The 21,210-nt window shown below is 37.6% G+C and overlaps 1 protein-coding gene across 1 annotated transcript in view; it reads left to right on the top strand.

Annotated features, from left to right (window-relative positions):
• Positions 1-21,210, top strand: part of LOC134675183 (uncharacterized) — a 30,407-nt gene that overhangs the window by 4,288 nt on the left and 4,909 nt on the right. The window contains exons 2-6 of the mRNA XM_063533381.1: positions 4,251-5,071; positions 7,025-7,160; positions 17,540-17,667; positions 17,860-17,934; positions 20,460-20,620. Coding sequence (XP_063389451.1) covers positions 4,343-5,071; positions 7,025-7,160; positions 17,540-17,667; positions 17,860-17,934; positions 20,460-20,620 — 1,229 coding nt within the window. The 5' untranslated portion in view covers positions 4,251-4,342. The remainder of the gene's footprint in view (positions 1-4,250; positions 5,072-7,024; positions 7,161-17,539; positions 17,668-17,859; positions 17,935-20,459; positions 20,621-21,210) is intronic.

Below are 21,210 nucleotides of genomic sequence, written 5' to 3'. Positions count from 1 at the left end.
AGACTTTGGTGTGCTCAAATACGCTGAATTTGGAAAGTAACGTCTGTACTTCCTACAAGACGGTACGACGCACTTTTGAGTTCATCTCTGTAATATTCTATTTCCATTCGAACGTTTCCGGGATCGTCTCCATCTATTGTGTTGATACTGAGATCTAAAATGACTCGTGTAGCAGTCCAAGAGTCGTGGTGAAGGCGTTAATGAAAATGTTCTCCAAGAAGCAGTGCCAAGTAGTCGAAAGCAATCGTTATCATTATCAAAATATCCGTGTTGATCGTGCTAGGGACGTTAAAAATACTTATTCTAGAAATCACACCGACATCCAATTACAAGAAAACACAAATGTTTCGTCCGACCATTATTTTCCAATTATTTGCAAGTTATTTTCCAAGAATGACACTGACAGTTGACATCGATTTTTTTTCTATCTCGTCCCATTTACTGCGCGCAAAGGAATTAATTACTCGAGTCTGCCATTTCACCTCACAAACGTCATATCGATCATTTAAAAAATTATATTTAATCAATAAAATGATATAAAAATAAAAGAGCTGCATTTCCGTGATCGCTATAATGAATACTATCGGGAAAAAATATAATTTGCCTATCTTCAAAAAACTTTACCTACCCAATTGTTGCGCGTAACGTAGACAAATAGGTAACTAAATAAATAAATAAAATAAATAATAAATGTTTTATTGCCACAACTACCAAAAAAGAGAAAGATAATACATGAGAGAAAAACAAAATACACTTATATATATAATTTCACAAAGACGTTAAATATACAAACATGCACAAAAATTTGTGGTATAGGCAATGGGTACCAATCTCAGCTTTTTGCTAGATATACCGGGTGTGGCCTGTAACACGAGCAAATAATTAAAACATCGATTGTACTCCTCAAACGGTGACACTTTTGTTCAACAACTTTTAAACATTATGAAGTATTTAGACTTCCTATTTTTCATACAAAATAAATATTATCTTCAATGGACGACATCGCCATGCCATATCATTTGTGATTGACGTTGCTTGTCATGCCTTAAACATAACAAAATTCGCAATACATTGCGTCTTAGAATAAACTTTAAAGAGTATTAAAAATCAAACCACAAGTTATTTTTAAAAGTTGCTGAACAAATGTTGGTCAGTATGAGGAGTACAGCCTACAGTTAAATTTTTTGCTCATATTACAGGCCACACCCGGTATACCCAGCGCTGATTTTCAGACGGGTCCCTTTTTTGACAGGTCGGTCTTTACATATACAGGATCGGTCTTTACATTACTTTACATATATGTACTACATATTAGATTAGGCACCGGCTATGCATTAGAAGGTATTGCAATAGATTGCTTATGTCAAACAATAGACTCCATTTAGACTTTCATTCATAATTTATTACTTTCTACTATAAAAGACGAAATTTCCTTAGAAATCTAAAGCGAATTCCAGCTAATTCGAAAACATCGTTAAAAGCCCACCTCTCGCTTACTTAGTACAGGGACAATAAGCAAAACAATGTTCTATTCAGCTCGCGACTAACTTCATAACTCTTGCATTCAACTAAGTTAAATCAGCGAGAAGTTGGCTGCACTTTATATTACGCCACTTGGGAATTAACGACGTATGTAACTTCACTCGATATCTTAAACTGAACCTTATGTAGCGTGGGATACAGTTGAGATTCCTTTTGAATGTTGCCTAAAATTTTGACGTCTTGGGAGTTATAGGTTCACGTTAAAGGTTAACGCATACATACTTAACATACTCGATCACTTTTTATTTAGAGCTGCTTTAACTTGATGATTGACCTTCTGTTGCATATAGAAGCTGGGCGAATACATTCTGTTCTATCAATTGCATCTAAAAGGTGCTCGCGATGTCCTGTGTATTGGCATTTGGCAATCACAAAAACCTCATCAACCAATGCACACTGCATTTGTTTAAATGAAAGCGAGTAAAATACTATTTGATGTTTCACCCAGAAATAGTAGGTTAAATGTCGACTAGTCCATTTTTGTCACGATGTTTTCCTTCACCGCCGAACAACTACCAACCGGAATGTAAACGAGCGACAATGGCGGCAGATAAACCGTACGCGGCTGTTTCACTATGATAATTAGTATACAGTGGCGTAGCTAGCATGGGTGGTACCCGGTGCGGAGATTGTGGGTGTCACCCCAAAATTCAATCAAAATTGTAAAATATATTTTAAAAGTTGTAATTTTTAGTTGTAAATTGTAATTTTTGTTAAATAGCTCAAGATTTAGTCCATCGCTTTCTTTTTACGAATTTTTATAGGTGGCACTACTGATGTTCGCGGTCGGGTGTCACCCCTAAATGGGTGACCGCCCCCGCCGCCCCCCCTAGCTACGCCACTGTTAGTATATAAGAGTTATCTTGGATAAATAAATAATAAAAAAAAAACTGGTTAACCTGAAATGATATTTTGTACATTTCCAGGACACGCATTCATTCAAGACACAAGACACTCAACGACCTACAAATTGAAAGCCGTTTGTGTTAGGCCTTTAGCGTTCCGGGTGTATTCACCGTGTTAATAGTGTGCTTTAACCTTAAGGTACAGAGTTTACCCCGCCTCCTGAATGCTAAGTAGGCATTTTTATTCGTCCGCTTTCAATTTAACTTGGTTCGTACTTGGGCTTCTTACTTCTTACTTTCTAGAGGTATGGCAAGATTATGTTCCAATATTTTTATAAAAGGTTCATCTAAATACTCGATAAAATAACTGCACATTACGCTTCAGTGTATTTTTTACTTAAAGCTATATGAATTTGACTTGACAAGCGAAGCGATTTTCGAGCGAAATTCGAATAACTTTTGGTTTTATTATTTGCTACCTATTTACAAAATTGCCCCCCTTCCGATGTTACGTAAATGCAATTAAGTTATATTATCTAAAATAGCCAGAATCTGTGAATACCTACTTACTTCTTTTTTAGTTATTATACTTTAGGGACCTTAGGGAGCCACGTAGCGACGTTTGTCCTATAGAGCCAGAAATTCGTATTATAAAACTTATTTTTATATTGTAAATCTCATATTTACTTACAGCGAAGAGGTTCAATAGACGCCAGTGTGTTGACCTCTTTAACGCAATGATAGAGGTCTTATGAAAATGATTATTGACTCGACGTCTGGCAAGTTAAACACACACTTGAAGGGCACAATCGGTGCAGACATAACTTAACCAAATTTGCACACACGATATGTTTGCTTAAGTAGGGTTAGACGGCGGCGAATAATAAATAATAATAAAATAAATATTTGGGGACAATCTTACACTCCACGGTATTCCACGTATCCAATTTCTTTCTCACATTTTGCTTTTTAATGAGGGAGTGGGACGCACTGACATTGGACAAAGAACTTGGACAGGTGGAATACCACCCTTCGGTAAGACACGAACTAACATAATCGATACGACTTGAATATTTAAAAAGTAAAAAGAGTAAACTTAAGTTTGCATATGCTCTATACAAACAACCAAATATGCAGATATATGCTAAATATGCAGTCCTAATGTCATAATTTTATATTTCATATTTCATTTAGTGCATAGTCATGAACATAAATTACATAATAGGATCTTACAGTTAAGTAGGCCAATTCATGACACCCTGTTAGAGCACACAATATTTAACTTACTACCTAGCTAATACCTATTAAACTTTCATTATAAAATATCTACCGTATAATTAGCGTGTATAAGAAAAAAAAAGTCGAATAATAGTAACATTGTAAAAGTCAACAAAAGATAGGTAATAATATTTCATGTCACTTAAATTACAATTTTTATACATTTGAAATTAAATTAATAAATAGTCAGTATCTACATGGTTATGACAATAGTTATTAAGGATTGCGAGGAGGCCCATACAAACACATGGAAACATTAGAATTTTCATACTTGTTTAGGTATTTGACAACCCTGTACATAAGTAGCTTTATTTACAAGTCTCGTTGAAGATCGCGAGGATAACACGGAATGTTGTTTCAAGGAATTATAACAATTATGTTAAATAGAGTAGACACACAAATAAAATATTTATATATTATTAGGTAAGTCAACTGCAGTAAGAAATGACAAGGCCACAGTTATTTAATTTAGTACGTACATTAGTACGTATTGAACTCGAACGGATTAATTCTGTTTTGATTTCATTTTATAACTTCTTCACATAATCAATTCCTTACCACTGTACTGTTCAATATTTGTTACAGAATATCAATAATAATAAGAAGACGGTTACTGAAGATTTTAAAATTAACTCTAGCCACTACTATCGTTTCAAACTACTTTACGCTACACAAAAATGACAGAAAAAGCATACACGTCTTTAGAAGACCAGTATCAAACCGTTAATGTGAGAAGAACCAGAGAAGAAATTACTACAACCAGCACTGTCGAAGAAATTCTCAAGAAAATCGTACCAGCTAAAAGTTTTCTGTACAGAAACCAGGATAAGAAAAATGACAGAATATTCAGTTCTTATTTACCAATGGACTCTGGTACCCCAAAAAAGCCTAGAAGATTCTTCAGAATGAGCTCATACGAGTATCCAATGTTCTCATCAAAAGAAACTAAAACAGAAAATCACAACGACAGAGGATATTATTCAGTAAAAACTAACAGCAGATACTATATTCAGAAAACTTTCAAAATACCAGAAGTTAAAACTAAATACAAATCAATAACAACTCCAGAAGAAGTGAGTGAATCTATTGTAGAAGATCATTTGTACGAAGATTTGTGTTACACTGACGTAGAAAAAGAAAAAACTGAAGAAGAGAAAAGAGATCAAACTCAGAAACCTTATAAAGTTATGATTCAAGAGCTATTCCAATCGTTCAAACTGCCATTCTTTAAGAAGAATGAAGAGGCAGAAGTTAAAAAAGATGCTAAGGAAGTAGTTGAGGTTGTCAATGAACAAAAGAAGGAAACTGATGGTAATTTCTACGAGAATGGCGACGTGGAAGTGGCTGCAAATATGTACGATTCTGTACACGCTGTTCGGCCGGTAGAAGGTGCGGCAAAAGATCGGGTAAGAGATTATTTTCCTTTTAGGTAAGTCCGGTATACATTTCTTTTTCGGGTGGAGTCAGCTATCCCTATTTTTGTCTTCCACTTGGCACAATCTTCCATCGCCTTCGGATAACTGCCACCCCTTGTATCTTTTTAACACCACTGATACTACTTTTGGATCTGGCTTTGGATTTTCGACTGGATTTTGAAATGTTAGGGGCTTTGGGGGGTATTTCACTAAAGTCTATTTCAATAGAACTTGCTAACTATGTAAACAAACAACGTAACTTTGTTTTATCACTGTTTCTCTTTGAATTTTCACACCACCTCATCAAATACCATTGAAACCATACACATATACACTATTGAAACGGTCCGTTCCGTAAAATACATAAATATATAACTGTGTCTTGGATATTTAATTAAAAGTTTTAAATGGTTTCATAAGTTAGGTTATTAGGACCTGATGGAATGACGGTTTTGTTTCTTTTAAATTCTACAATTGTCTATGATGGGTAGTGTTGTGACTAAAGTTTGTGATATAAACCCGCTACACACTACCCAACCCACGCTCTGTACCTACCGCCGCGGATATAAAATACATCAATACATCATTATTAAGTACTAATACACCTTTCAGGAATGACCATATTGAAAAGTTGTTCCGATATTTTATTTTCGACAAACTTGAATTAACTTTCGATGTCTGTATGTGACTTTGTTTGAGTTACAAATCAATGCAAAACATTAGAGGTAAATGGTGCGGATGGTTAAGTTTTGGATCGTTAGATTCCTCTTGATAAAATTCGCAGAGAAAAATACAAACGAAAAGTAACAAAAACTTGCAAAAAAATTAGCCAGAGGCAACATTAAGCCTCGTTTCGCACGTGTACCCACAAACTGAAATTCGTAACAAAGTTAAGCTAACTCTGAACGGGCCACCGAGCCCTGCTTACGCGGTTATCACACTGATGCGTATTCTGCCGCTCCGGATTTTTAATACGAGTAACACGACGGTGGAAAACAAGTGTCCGCCTGATATTAGGCTGCCACAGCGGCGGTCTATGGGCGCATGCAACTCTAGTAGTTAGAATTACGAGTACACCCACGTTGCCTACCCATTAAGCTAAGCTTATAAGGGCCTTCTCAGGAGGGGCAATGCCCCTTATTCCCAAAGGAACACTGGAAACGTTACCTACTCACCACCAGAAATACAACACTCCATAGTTACTTAGAGAGTAATTAGAGTTGTAGCTGTGCTCTTGGTATTTCCCCAGTTGGACTGATCCAGATTCAAGTTTTTGCTTTGCTGTGCCCTTTAGGTTGGACATTTGGGACATAATGTAGTGTAAGTTTAGGAACATACCCGGGTCTGAATGAGGGTAACACAGAACAAGCGTGCGGGTTTGATCGCATCCAATGTGAAGACAGCTTAATGCCGTAGGTACCTATATTGTCGACTCGGTTAAATGCCGACGTGCGGAATGAATTGCTTGTCATAATGAATTTCAATATCATTTCATTAATTTTAGGGAAACTGAACACGCATTGAATTTTCAAACATGTACGTGAAACTAAATTTAACTAGAGGTATGATCAACAATGGTACTTACATTTATTGCTTGACGAGCCATTTTTAGGGTTCCGTATCTAAAGGGTAAAACGGGATCCTATTACTAAGACTCTTTTGTCCGTCCGTCCGTCTGTCACCAGGCTGCATCTCACGAACCGTGATAGACAGACTAGACAGTTGAAATTTTCACAGATGATGTATTTCTGTGTCTCTATCGCACTAATACGGAAGAGTGACAGTGAAACAGAAAGCTTGGCCAGGTACCCAGAGATAACACCCGCCTCTCTATTCCGCCTGTCTACCTTTCTATAGACTCGAAACGGCTCGGATCCCCTTCATCAAAGTCTGACGTCATTATAAACGATACCATAAAATAATCCCTTATTCCTTTTCTTGTAGGTGCAGATTCCAGTGGAAGACTACCTGGAGCCCATTCAGGTGGAAAGGGACCACCAATACTGCGACGTGGCGCTGAAAGAGGACTCCCTGCTTCAGTACATCATGAACCTTTTCGAGAACTTCGGGATGCGGCGAGGTAGGGTCAGCAGATAAACGGGCCAGGAGCTCGATTCTAGCATAACGATTTGTTATGGTTTCGTTAAGGTTTTGACACGACCTTGACGTCTTGGTGATTGGCCCGCATCTCAGACATGACTTTCATATTTCATTTGATGTTAAAGTTTATTTAATCCCCATGCCTTAAAACCCCCGAAACGCTAAAACATTCTCTTTTCGCACCATTTGCTATATTCGTGGTTGAATTTTGGAATCTTTCGTTTGCTCGGGCTTCAATATTAGCAGACCTTGTGGTGCAAGGCAATAATGCAATTCGTTTAAAATTTCAAATCCTCTCTCTTCATTCGATACCGGTTATCAAATTTCTTAAGCTTTAAATTTATTGCGTAAAGAATATTACAAGCTTTTATTTAGTTTCACCTGTCCCGTTGTCGGTCTGTAATCAAATCTTGCAAGTTAAATTTGATCCACCTCCCGGTTTCCGATTGAGCTGAAACTTTGCATGCATGTATAAATGAGATGACAATGCAATATGATGGCACCATCGAGCTGATCTGATGATGAAGATATGAAGATGGTGGCCATAGGAACTCTGTGATAAAACAACGAAACGTAATTGTGTTTGGGGTTTTTAGAATTGTCTCGATGTGCATTAGTTGCCTGTGGAAAAAAGTACAGTCAGCGATAAAAGCTTGTACCGAAAATGAAATTTTTGCCAAAAACTTATTTTTCTTATAAGAGAAATAAATTATTTATAATATTGTTTATAAGATTAGATGGGGTAAGAGAAACATTGGGTTGAAGCTGAATGTTTTCCGTGAACAAATACACGAACCACAATCGGTGTGCCTACTTATTTGAAGAGTTCCTTTGTTTTTGTTCAGAATCCCATCTTCAAATCCTGATGTGATAACAGTGGCATCCTGAGGGTTTACAGCGAACTACGACGTGTTGCCTCCCTGTCACACTTACGCACTAATTTACAAGTGCGACGGAGAGGCAACTCGTTTAACGTGGTTCGCGGAAGGCACTCTGAATTCGGGGAACATATAGTAAGAAGTTAAGAAAATAAAGATCCCGACGATTTGATAATCTGCTACATACTTTTTAAGTAAGTCAGTTAAAATGTAGGAAAGAACCAAAGAAAATATAATTATTGTATCTTTGTGTTTTAAAATTGTCAAAACAGTAAACCGAGTCGTCATTGTGTCAATTTGCAGTCCAAATTAACAATATTAACAATTCAGAACTCGGTCAGGAGCCGCTAAGCCTTGAGTCAACAGACGAAAGCTGACAAAAGCTCCCGAAGGACATATTTTACAAACAGATTCGTCAATAAATTAAGACTTTTACAACATTATGTTTATATTTAATCGGATAAAATGTTTTTGCCCTAATTAAACTAGCTAGAAATTTATTTTTACAATTTAACTTGTAACACTCCAGTATGTACCTTCTACCTAACATTTTAAGATCGGGAGTAGATATAGGCCAAACCCGATTCTCGCAGAAAAATCCGCTGCTCCATATGATTATCTGAACGGCAATTTTTTTTGCGTTTTCGAGGTTGTACCTATAGTAAAAGTTGTAGTATGACCTACATAGGCATGTTAATTATAAGATGTAATAATGTTTTGAAAAGATGTGTCCCGCCGAGTTTGTTGCCGGTCCCATATTGGGATACCCTCCTCCAATTGAGGGGGGATTTAAATCTTCTCGGGGCAGAGGTGTACGGTTGGAGCCGGTAAAGGTTTATTTGACGTTCATAAGCGCATTGTAATATGCCTACTTGAATAAACTATTTTTTATCTTTATCTTTATCTTAGGCAATATTTTGACCGTATTAAAAATAAACATCTACCTGGAAACCTTTACAAGATTCAGATATCCCGAGGTAATACTCGTACATAATTTGTCCTCAACACATTTAATAAAATGTAAGTATTTAATTCTTGTTTGCTATGAATTTAAAAACATTATTACGCCACTTCCACTTTCTCATAGTGTCGTTTTGTAAAAAAAGTCTACTCATGTGGACAACATGTGCTGTAGGGCTGCGCGCGCCGTGGTGGCGTGTTGTATCGATAAATGCTGTCAATTTTTATTAAGAAACAGAAGGAATGACGCTTGCCACTTTAGTTTAGTAACCAAACCAAAAGTTTAGTTTAGTTTAGTAAGTCACCATGCTTATAAAGGTTTTGGTCAGTTGTTTTGTGTTAACCTACGAGCACCCTACGAGTAAGTAATGGGTACGAATTAGGTTCTGAGAGTAGGTAGTCACCCTGCCTACGAAGCAGGGTCCCGGGTTCGAATCCCAATAAGGGCATTTATTTGTATCCCAATTATTTGTTCGTGAGTTCGATGTTTTCTATATAAGTATTTATCTATTATTTCATCTAGTACCCACAACACAAACCTTATTGAGTTAAGAGGCTATGTCGATTTGTGTAAGGTTGACTCAAAATATTTATTTTTAGTGGCTTTTATTTATTCATGTCCCCAGAATGAAATAAATTAACACAGGAGTGCTACATTTTGATCATTCATTTATATGTGAGTAAGTTGGCAATGCATCGACTTGGGCATAATGACACTTGATCATGTTTTTAAATTTTATTGAATGTTTGACCTTCAAATGGTTACTTGTTTAACAAATATAATTAGGTATGTGTCTGCCTGGCAATGGCATCGTAGCTTCCAAACGAATGAAACAAATTTGAGTTCGTTTTTTAAATTCAATAGGTATCTATGATAGGTCCATCGATGTGTATTACCTTTTTTGGAAGTGGGCAGGGTTTTTTATATTTATTGAATAACTTTTATTCTTCATCTTTTTGACTTTACCACAAATAAAAACATCGATAACAAGCCGTGTCCCATCACTACAAAAATGTCTCATTACTTTAGTAAATAGAATAAAAGTGTCTGTCCGTCACCGTGTTACTTGGTGTTAGTTACACTCGGGACTGCAGTTGTGCTGCACTAACATATCGCAATAAAGTGACATTTTGTGGATAAATGACAAAGTTTAAAGTAGTAGTGAAGTGAGTTTGATTGGTCTTTGGAGTCGTGAAATATAACTAGGCAACTCATGTTTACCGATAGACAATATTATTCCAAAACAAAGAAATAATAACTGTAAAAATCTTTAGCTTTACCACGAGCACAGAATACATTTGATATTCGTTAGCGTGTGCGTAACTTACTTTTTATGCACCTCGCTCGTACTGGTATCTATTCGGTAAACTCGTGGTACTGGCTCGACACTATTTGTAACTTTAGGATCGTTTTAATTTCAGTCTCTACTGTTAAGCTAATCTTTTTACAGGCATAGTGCAAAATTGCCAACATTTTCATTATACCTGAGCTTTTGAAATGCTTCTGCAAAAGCGGTCGGAAAGTTTACAATTTCATTTTTTTAAGTATGTAATATTGATTATTGTGATAACAATAAAGGTGACAGTCCATTTCCAACGACAGCTGCATTACTGTTCATTTTAGTATGAAAATTGATAATGACAGCGACGGGTTCAGTACCGGGAGTGCAGCTGCGGTTAGAAATGGAATGTTACCATAAGAATGTTCTATGTATACACGAGCGTAGTGTATCGAGGTTATAAGGTACTATGCCTACGATGCCTATGATGTATGTCCCACTGCTGGACAAATGCAAATTATTATTGTTTAGAGCAGCGGTCGGCAACCTTTTAGCAGCCAAGGGCCATATAGTAGTTAACGAAGATGACGCGGGCCGCACTTTGGTAATATTTGTGACTTTAGCAGACATTGTCGATCGTCAGTACTACATACAAAATAGCGAGGGAGGCTCGCGGGCCGCAAGCGAGAGGTTGGCGGGCCCATGCGGCCCGTGGGCCGCTGGTTGCCGACCGCTGGTTTAGAGGGTTGAGTTGATTGAGTGCTCCCCATACATCCTTTAGTCTCTTCGCATATGTTAATTACCTATGCAGTTTTCCTCGCGATGTTTTCGTTCACCGAAAATTAAGCAACTGGAAAACAGCGGTAGTTTAGTAGCTCAATTAGGGTTCAGTAGGTACATTTTAGAATTAAAAAAACGTAAAGTCAGACAACATTTTATCAAGCAACATTTCGTAACAGCACATGCAAAAACTTACCAAAACATTCTGGATCGCTGCGTACACACAATGTTACCGACGGAATAGTCCCTACGGATAGGTGGCGCCACTGGCGCGATCCGTGACGCGTCCGGAACCGACCCGGACCCGGAACGGATGGCGACGTATGTGGTAGCGTACCTGGGCAAAGACTTTTAAAATTTAATATTTCCCGATTGTCTAAAAGGCACAGAAATATAGTGAGCTGATGAAAATGAAGCTAGAAATTTGATCAACTAACGGTCCGATTCGAACTTCGGCTAGATACGATATGGATTAGAATGTCAGTGTCAAATGTGACGTTTATTCTTTAAACAAAAACGTCACTTTTGACTCTGATATATCTATTCCATTATCGTATTTAGCCGTAATATTTGACGTATCTTAAAGTTCGAATCAAGCAGTAAAACAATAGAGACTGCGCAATGAATTAGCACTTAAAGTAAGATAGAGTCACGATTTTTTTGTCATAATATATTAAGTCCATTAACATAAAGTTTAAATAAAATGAAAATAAAACTAGATTCATTTACTTACCTAAACCTGGTTAGTTTTCTTAAACTCATAATACTTAAATGGTAAATATAGTTACATAAACCGCCAAACGAAACGCAACGCGTCTGCGTTGTACAAAATCGTAGTTTGTACTGTAACGCAGGAGGGGGGAGGGGGTCATTGGACTTTGTATTACGGTACTGTCGTAAATGTTATCTGATTATTTTAAATCTTATTACGATGGTATAAGGTCTAATGATGGTTAGTTATAGTTATGTTGTTATTTTCTATTAGTAGGTATAAGCCAACCTGATTTTAAATTGAGCAGTGTTTTGTTAAAATTGGTGAATAAAATATAAGTAGCAAGTAGGTACTTAGGTATCTCATTTACGCGTACGTGACGCGTCTCTTTCTCTCTTTGGTCGGTCTCTCATGTCTAAGGATCGTGGTCAGTATCAGGGTTGCATCTAGAGCGGATGATCTGTCTCCACCGGTTTCTCCATCCATTTAACCGATATTTTAAAATGTTTTAGTTTAGCGGTTTTGTCTGCTCGTTTGCCTCTTATAATATAATATAATATAATTCACCCTATATACGTCCCACTGCTGGGCACAGCCCTCCTCTCCTCTGCGCGTGAGGGCTTGGGCCCCAATGCGGACTGGGGACTTCACATACACCTTTGAATTTATTCGCAGATGTACCTATTGCCTCCTATATCATAAAATTCATAAAAAATGAAAAAAAAGTAAAAATAAAAATTAATTCTAGATATTGCACACTCAGTTCATAGTTTGATTAAGTACAGACACAACAGGAAATTTCAGAGGTATGTTTACACAGAGACCAATGTCATGATCCAACTATAAATAACTTTGAATTGCGTCCACGAGCACCTAGTGTTATCGCTGACACAAATAACTTTGCGCTAGCTACCGACGATAAGCCGGAACAGCTGGCCTACCGCGAACCGCGTTCGATGTGTTGTCTCCCTGTCACACTCACGTACGAATTTAGAAGGGCGACAGGGAGGCAAAAAATCGAACGTGGTTCGCGGTAGGCCCTCAGTTTTACATATCGCAGTTATTTGTGTCAGCTCTTTTTTATTTGGTGGATGGATACCGGAACACTTACCAAAATTACGAAATACTCGTAAGTACCGGGATATTGGACCGATTCTTACTATATTACAATAGATATCAGAATTGAAGAGAATTGATATCGAAATATCTGAATAAATAATGATGAAAACACGACGAATATTGTAAAAAAATATAAAATAGAAGATGGCTTGGCACATAAATTGAAATGTTAGTTTTAATGCATGGGTGATAATTGCTTACCATCAGGCAATTCGTCTGCTCGTGTGCCTCCTATATCATAATACCTAGTACATTACGATTCCAGTGGGAAAAGTAGGAAATTCGCAACGAGTGGCATTTCTCTCTCTACACTGAGAGAAAAATCATCACCAGGAATTAAAAAACAGTTCTGTACTGGGGGAAAAAATGAAGTTTTAGTAATAATTATGGACGTTTCACTATTTTTGTAAAGTTTATTTATTTCTACAAACAGCTCAGTAATCCCAAATATAATTTCAACAAACAGATAATAGAAATTGCAAGAACTAATCGAAATTACAATAGTGAATTTGTTCCTATTAGTTAACTCTCCTTGTCCCCGGATTAAGTTTATTTTTGTAATTCTAAGTGTGTTTTTGTTGTACTTTTCTCTCAGTGTAAACTCCCTTCGGTCGTGTTTTAAATCGACACGAGTTTAATATAGACACACCAATGGATATATGGATGTAGGTACGCCTGTGATTCACTCAAGTCAAACACATCCAAGTGTTATTTGTGATGGTGGGTGATGTCACTGTTGTGATCGCTAATAATTGTTGCCAGTACTCTGTACCTACAGCCGATGTCAAACAAACGTATACATATAAATATACTACTGCTTCTTAGTCCGTCGATATAGGGCAAAATGTGTATAAACATTTATATGTTGAAATATCTGTACGAGAAAAAAATTAAAAAAATATAGACAAGAGACAAAATTCTTGGTGGCACAAGGAGACACAATACAAGATATAATAGCAACGTTTCCACTTAAAAGGAAAGGGGACACAGTCACGTGACCGCTTCGTAACTAATCCAGATCAAAAACCTGTTGTAACAATCAGAATAAGCCTCCTGCTCCGCTGAGCAAAATAAATAAAAGACACTGAAAAAATGTCAAGCTTTTATATCAAATAAAAGTAAACGAATGTTATAAAACTCGTTTTTGACACGGCTATAATTAAAATAATAAAAGTCAACCTTTGAGGGACGCTACCTGCCTGTTAAGTCATCTATTAGTGTCAAAAGTAACGCTTCTGATTTGACAGATAGTAAACATAACAAATCCAGATCAAAATTTATAATGTCAAGCAATCAAAATAAGCCTCTTGGTTTCATTGCTCTGCTATGCTAAAATAGATAAATGTATGAAACATTTAAAAATACCGAGTGTGGCCTGTAACACGAGCAAATAATTAAAACATAGATTGTACTCCTCAAACAGTGACACTTTCGTTCAACAACTTTTAAAAATTATGAAGTATTTAGACTCGCTATTTTTCATACAAAATAAATATTAGCTTCAATGGACGCCATCGTCACGCCATATCATTGTGATTGAGGTTGCTTGTCACGCCTTTAAGATAACAAAATTCGCAATACATTGCGTCTTAGAATAAACTTTAAAGTGTATTAAAAATCAAACCATAAGTTATTTTTAAAAGTCGCTGAACAAATGTTGGTCAGTATGAGGAGTACAGCCTACAGTTAAATTTTTTGCTCATATTACAGGCCACACCCGGTATAAATTTGGCTTTTTGACACGAGCTAAAATTAACCGTAATAATAAGAGTCAACCTTTGAGGGTTGCGCCTGTCTGTTAAGTGACTTACGGGGTGTCTGTCTGTCGTCGAAACAAGCCTAATGCATTACTCTAGATAGATTTGACCTTCGTGCTGGCGTGCCTACGAAAGTTCGCATGAATCTGAAATGAGGTAATATTCAGTAGGTACGGTTTAATACCTGTACAAACTAAGACACTTAGGGCCCGATTCGGATTTTGACATAGACATCTATTAGATATCTTTTAGACATCATCAAGATACGATAACGATATAATTTGACATTTCCACAGGATATGACTTAGAGATCCAATTCACATCTAATAGATATCTTACTCTATCTAACGTAAAAGTGACATTGGTTGCCCGAATTGCGCTGCAAAAGAGAACTAGTTGATAATATCTAAACTATAACGTATCTATTAGAATGGATCTAATACGTTTCGTCTCTTGTGTATATCTTGAAGTTCGAATACGGCAGTTAAAATGATTATGATATTAATGAGACATTTAATGATTGTGATTTTAGTGTACTAATTGCTTCTACTAACTATTGCTCGTAGCAGAATTAGGCATTTATCGTATAGATAGGCGAAAAAATCTTTCCGTGAGCTTTATTTTGTTAACTTCATTATTAACTAGGTGTTGCTGATGCTCTTACTATGAAACTTCTCATCTCACCTGACATTTAGAACAGACTATACACCGTGTTTCTTTTTTGTTTTCCGTTAATTTCAAGGGTGCATTCCTGAGCTTAAATCAAGTAACTTTCTCAAAGACATATTCATATTCTAATGAACTCCATTTCGGAGATAATTAATATTTTATTTTTTTCCTATAAGGCCTCTACAAGCGTGTACACTTGCCTTAGGGCCGGTTTACATATTGATTAGTATTTAGTTAGAATGACTCTTGAGTTCTTACATTTGCTACTAAATTTAAGTATTTATTTAAGTCGATCGATGTTCGAAATGACATTGATATGTCACAGATTTCAATTGTTTGGTTGAGTTAAATGTAATGCCCGTCTTACAACAACGCTACATGCTACATTTAATTACTTTTTAAACTTAATTAAAAAAAAAGCAAAAAAAAAAATTTTTTTTTGAAAATTAACTATGCCATTTAGTTCTCATAAACGTACTTAACCATACCCCGAAGTTAACGGAATTCAATAAAAACACGGTGTATTGCCATTCGTGCTGACTCTTGCGTCTAGCATCGTTAAAACTTTTTTAAAGTGAATTGTAAGCCTTTTTCACGACTCAAAATGTCCGGTACCTATAAGCTACGTAACTGTGAATTGAGGGTGTAAGTGAAAAATTATAATTGAAATTTGTTTATTTATTTACACAAACGGGTCTACCGCGATATAATTTCATTGTTTTTACCTTTAGTTCCGACGTAATTAAATATGTGTACAAAACGCGAGAGTTTAAAGTGTTATGTTGAAATTTCGTTATCTGCCGCTCTATCGCACTTCTATATTCTTGCGACAGAGAGGTAGATACTTAATGAAATTTCGAATTTCATATTCCGTGGTAGGCACTCTGACACCAAGTAAAAACATAACCACAGCGTAACATAAAACAGCGCAAAGGCTCATAGACTCATCGTCTACCATCTCAGCTCATTCTCGGAGCTAGGTTATCAGAAATACTTTGTAAATGATGTTTTAAGTAGAACTTTATTGGCCTTTATTGGCATAATGAAATGAGACAATGTCGGTGTGCTGGTGGCGAGTGGCGTGCGCTCTGGCGCGCAACCTCTGTGCACGCGCAGCCGAATCATGCGCGTTCTGCTGGTGTCGGATGCTGCACTGCCTCACCGATGTCGTCGCAGGTAATACCTACTCACCTAGATGTCGGGCTAATTTAAATCTGTTCATTTATTTATTTGATCGTAGGGCAAGATTCGAGTCGCTTAGGGCCCCCCCCACATCTAGCGTCTTTCGAGCGTCGGCGTCTGTCGGCGTCTGGTCAGCGCTATGGAAAATGACGTCGCTGCGCAGTTGCGTCGACGCTGCGTCGACGTTGCGTCGAGCAGCGGCCATAGAATTGCAGACGCCGACGTTCGAAAGACGCCAGATGTGGGGGGGCCTTAAAGTATTATATATATCCAATGTCTTGGCCCATAGGGCTGCGTCTTCACTAGGAGCGAGCAAGTCTTCATGGTTGCCAATAAATTTTTTCTTAGGGCAGCCGACTGTTATGTGTTACTGTTACTGACGACTCTGTTCACAAGAAAGTGTGGCAGTGTCATATTTAAATACCTGAATGTACAATTTCTCTATGGCACAAGTTAAAAACAAAAACTTTTTTATATATTTTATAAAAGCCGGGAAAAGTGGCGCTTTCTTGTGTCGGAGGCCAAGTCTCATTTTGGGTCGCTGAGCCAACGGAGTAGTAATAGTAGGTATTTATCCCCGAAATTAGAAAAGAAACACAAGATATTCTATTTAAACAATCCTCGCCTGATTAGAAAATCACAATAAGGTAATAAATGTGGAAAAGACTCACTGGCCTATAACACTTCTGGTTTGGAAGAACATCCATAGGGCAAGAACAGAAAGGAAGATCTTCGCTCCTTCTGCTCTACGGAGCTTCTGTAAGTGGAGTATATAGGTATGTGTACAAAGGCAACAGTTAGAAGCCATAAAAGAGCTTGTAGACAGTCTTAACCACTTTTTTTTTTTAAATTGGTTGGTTAGAGGTAACGCACGGATTGCGGTGGTTGCGGGTTCAAATCGTGCGGGAAGCGTAAATTCTTCAATTTTTTCCTTTAATGTCAAAGGAATTATCGCTTGCAGATTGCAGAATCTGCATGTTTAAAAAAAATGATTTATTTTATTTTAACTTTCTCCGTTCCAGAAACGAACGAAGAAACCTCCGAAGACCTGGAGCCTCGTAAGCCTGAAGAACCACCAGCAGAATGGACCAGCAACATGGCCGGCCGCCCTCTGCCCGTGCCAGTCGAAAATGAGCCTTACTACATGCAGGTCTCTAGGAGTGAAGCTGAAGATCTGTTGAGAGGAGAGCCCGATGGGGTGTTTCTGCTGAGGCCGTCAAGCCAGGTACGTACTTACTACATGCAGGTCTCTAGGAGTGAGGCTGAAGATCTGTTGAGAGGAGAGCCCGATGGGGTGTTTCTGCTGAGGCCGTCAAGTCAGGTACGTACTTACTACATGCAGGTCTCTAGGAGTGAGGCTGAAGATCTGTTGAGAGGAGAGCCCGATGGGGTGTTTCTGCTGAGGCCGTCAAGTCAGGTACGTACTTACTACATGCAGGTCTCTAGGAATGAGGCTGAAGATCTGTTGAGGGGGGCACCCGATGGGGTGTTTCTGCTGAGGCCGTCAAGCCAGGTACGTAGTCCGTCGAAAAATAATTAGACCTAAATCATTTTATTCCGTAGAGAGCGCCATCAAACGTCACAGTTTGACAGGAATTGTTTAGTTATAAGTTGTTTTCATGATTAATAGATTAAATAAGTGTTCCGTAAACAAAGTTTTGTACGGAACACTAAAAAATCATTTCAAGAATTTCTATTTTACTAAAACCAATATCATTGTCTCAATGTAATGGAATGATTTAAGTAATTGACGTTACTATTATCTGCCATTTGACCTTCCAACCCAGAAGGGAAACTAGGCGTTTATTGGATTAGCCCGGTTTCTTCACAATGTCTTCCTTCGCTGAAAAGCGACTGGTAAATATAAAAAGATAAGTTTCGAAAAATTCTTCATTTCGACCTGAAGTTTGAACCTGCAACCTTCGGATTGAAAGTCGCATGCTCTTACAGGTAAGTAGGTACCGTAAAACGGGGTGAGTAGGTTTCGCGGGGAGAGATGGGATATGAATGGGGAGAGAAGGTTTGAGAGGGGGGTGAGAAGGGATTTTAAGGCTACTGCTACAAAAATAATGTATTCTAATTTAAAATGGAGCTATAGTAATACACATAATAAAAAAAATCCATCCAACAATTTTCCAAAATCACCTTTCTATGAAAACCCCTCTCACCCCAAATACGAGGCACTACGGGGTGAGGTGGGTTTTCCTCTTTAACGTCAAAGTTATGAAATGAAACACCCCAAAATAAAATAAAAACTAAAATACAAACGTCCGGAACACGTATTATATACACCATTCAGTTTTCATATGTAAAAATAAAATGTTATCGAGGTTTGAATTTCAGTTTTGACCCTACTCACCCCATTTTACGGTGGGCTACCATTTATACCAGACCAGTACTTCTTCTATTTAAAAACGAAGATAACAATTAGAAGTATTAGTTTTATTTTAGATTTGTTTAGCTTTATTTCAATTTTAATTTAGTTTTAAAGCAGAAATTAGTTCCACATTAAACCCAAACGATTCGGGCTACTAGCCATCATGAAATGGTCGTGCACGTTTCTGTAACTACAATAACATAATAAATAACACTCAGTAAGCCGGCATTGGCGCGTGAGACATGATGGTGGATCCAATTAGACTTGTCGGAACGTGATTGCCGACGGCTGACGGCGACGAGATGACGATAAAGATGCCTGTTCGTTGTACAGCTTAACAGCAGTTTGCTTGGAGTAAAAATAAAACAATACTTTGACTTTTTCATACTACACTCAGACCAAGAAAAGTCTGCAGCGGATTTGGTAGCCCAGGCAGTGCATGTGTTATTTTAAACGTCAAACTTCTATGAAATTACTTTTCTTGGTTCGACTCTACAGATATGTACAACTCGCGGAATGTTTCCTGTTTGAAATTAATTTGTGGAGAATTTTCCAAAAACTATTGAAGTAAATGTCCAAATTCAAAATGTATGCATAAAATAATGTAAAAATAAATTCTAAAGCTTTAAATTTTCCATTGGCACATTATATGTCAAGTTAGACTCAATGCAGTCGCGCGCGATAACGCCAGTCAGTTACCTACTTAGGAACTGTTTTATATTCAAGCCGTCATATTTAAGGTTTCCACCAGTAGTTCCACTTCACCAGGAGTGGCTCACTCCGCGATTTCATCGCTTCCAAAAGTACATCCATTCCACACCAATTTTGGTGGCTAGCCATAAGTCCATATCTGTCCTGATCCTGATCGTGACAGACGCGTTTTGTTAGAGAGTGAGTCTTCTCTACCTAGTATTATTATTTATTCTGTGACTTCACCAAAAACTAACAAAGGAGTAAATTCGGCCCGTGAATGGCTTGTGCTCGCGTGACGGTCGCGTAATTAGCGCACATCACACATGTGCCTCAAACGGAACGCATTTCCCGACGGATGCGACGTCTAGGCGTGAAAGTATTGTAGGGATCCGTAGATCCGTACTCGATGCGCACCGGGACCCTTGTACAGTAGCCATCAGATATATCGAAGCGGCCAAGGTGTTATAAATATCTGAACAAAGCCTCTATTATCAAGACGTTTAAGTGCATGTTTTGATGTTTTTGAGCACATTGGCTGCTCCGAGATATCTTATGGCGACTGTAGGTAGGTACTAAGCCTAAATGTAAATGTTTTATTGACGTGTAATAGAGCCTTTAGACCTACGTCTTGAATTTTTATAACTTGATGGTTGACATATCCGGTGTTTAAAAAGAGTTAAGTTAAACAGTTCGGGGACTCTCTCATTGGCCCCATCTCAAAGGCCGGCAATGCACTACACAACCCTATGGTGTGGTGGGTGTCCATGGGCAACGATAATTGCTTACCATCAGGCGATATTTGTCTGTTCATTTGCCTCCTATATAAAAAAACTCATAGAACAAACTTTTAAGTTTTTTTTTATTTATTGCAGCCAAACCATGCGTACACACTGTCCGTATCTTGCGCCGGCGGCGTCCACAACGTGGGCGTGCGCAGACGCAGCGACGGGCGACTTGCGCTCGGCTACCCGCGCCGCGGTGAACGCGGCTTTACAAGCATAGCGTCTTTGCTCCGGCATCATAAACGGCGAAGGTGAACTTTTACAAAATATTAAGATAACATTAATGATTAATATCATTTACAAAACTGCGCCTCGGTCCAACCAGTATGTTTGGCGCTCGATATAGCTCCTCGTCGAGATGTCGAGCTTTAACTTAAAAAAACATTTTAATATATTACTCAATAAGAAGCCATCAGTGAGTAAATTAAGCCTTTATTTTCACAAAATAAGATTACATATAAGTGAAAGAGAAAAGGTCGTATGATGGAACCTTGTGGCACTCCAAGCTTTAAGGTAACTAAATCAGAAATTAAGTAAATTCAGTATCGGTAAACCAGCTTTCTGTTTTTATTTTGATTTCAGGTTTCAGCAATGTTTTTAAGGTTTCAAATAGATTATCAGACTGTAGTTTTTTAGATTTGAGCATAGTTTATATACGTTTCACATAATCAATTGCTTTGGAGAAGTCATAAATTTTTTAATGTATTTTTCAAGCAAAAACTTGCTAGCATTTCGTCCGTTGTGTAGGTATGAGGCTTAATAGATATTGATAAATATATCTTTTGGCTGAAAACGGCTCATGCAATGGCCTTAAACCTTAAAATACCACTTTACTTTTTCT

The sequence above is a fragment of the Cydia fagiglandana genome, chromosome 21 (genome assembly GCF_963556715.1).
Source record: "Cydia fagiglandana chromosome 21, ilCydFagi1.1, whole genome shotgun sequence".
Taxonomy (NCBI): domain Eukaryota; kingdom Metazoa; phylum Arthropoda; class Insecta; order Lepidoptera; family Tortricidae; genus Cydia; species Cydia fagiglandana.
The sequence above is the reverse complement of the archived record's forward strand: the minus strand, read 5'-3'. Positions and strand labels throughout refer to the sequence as shown.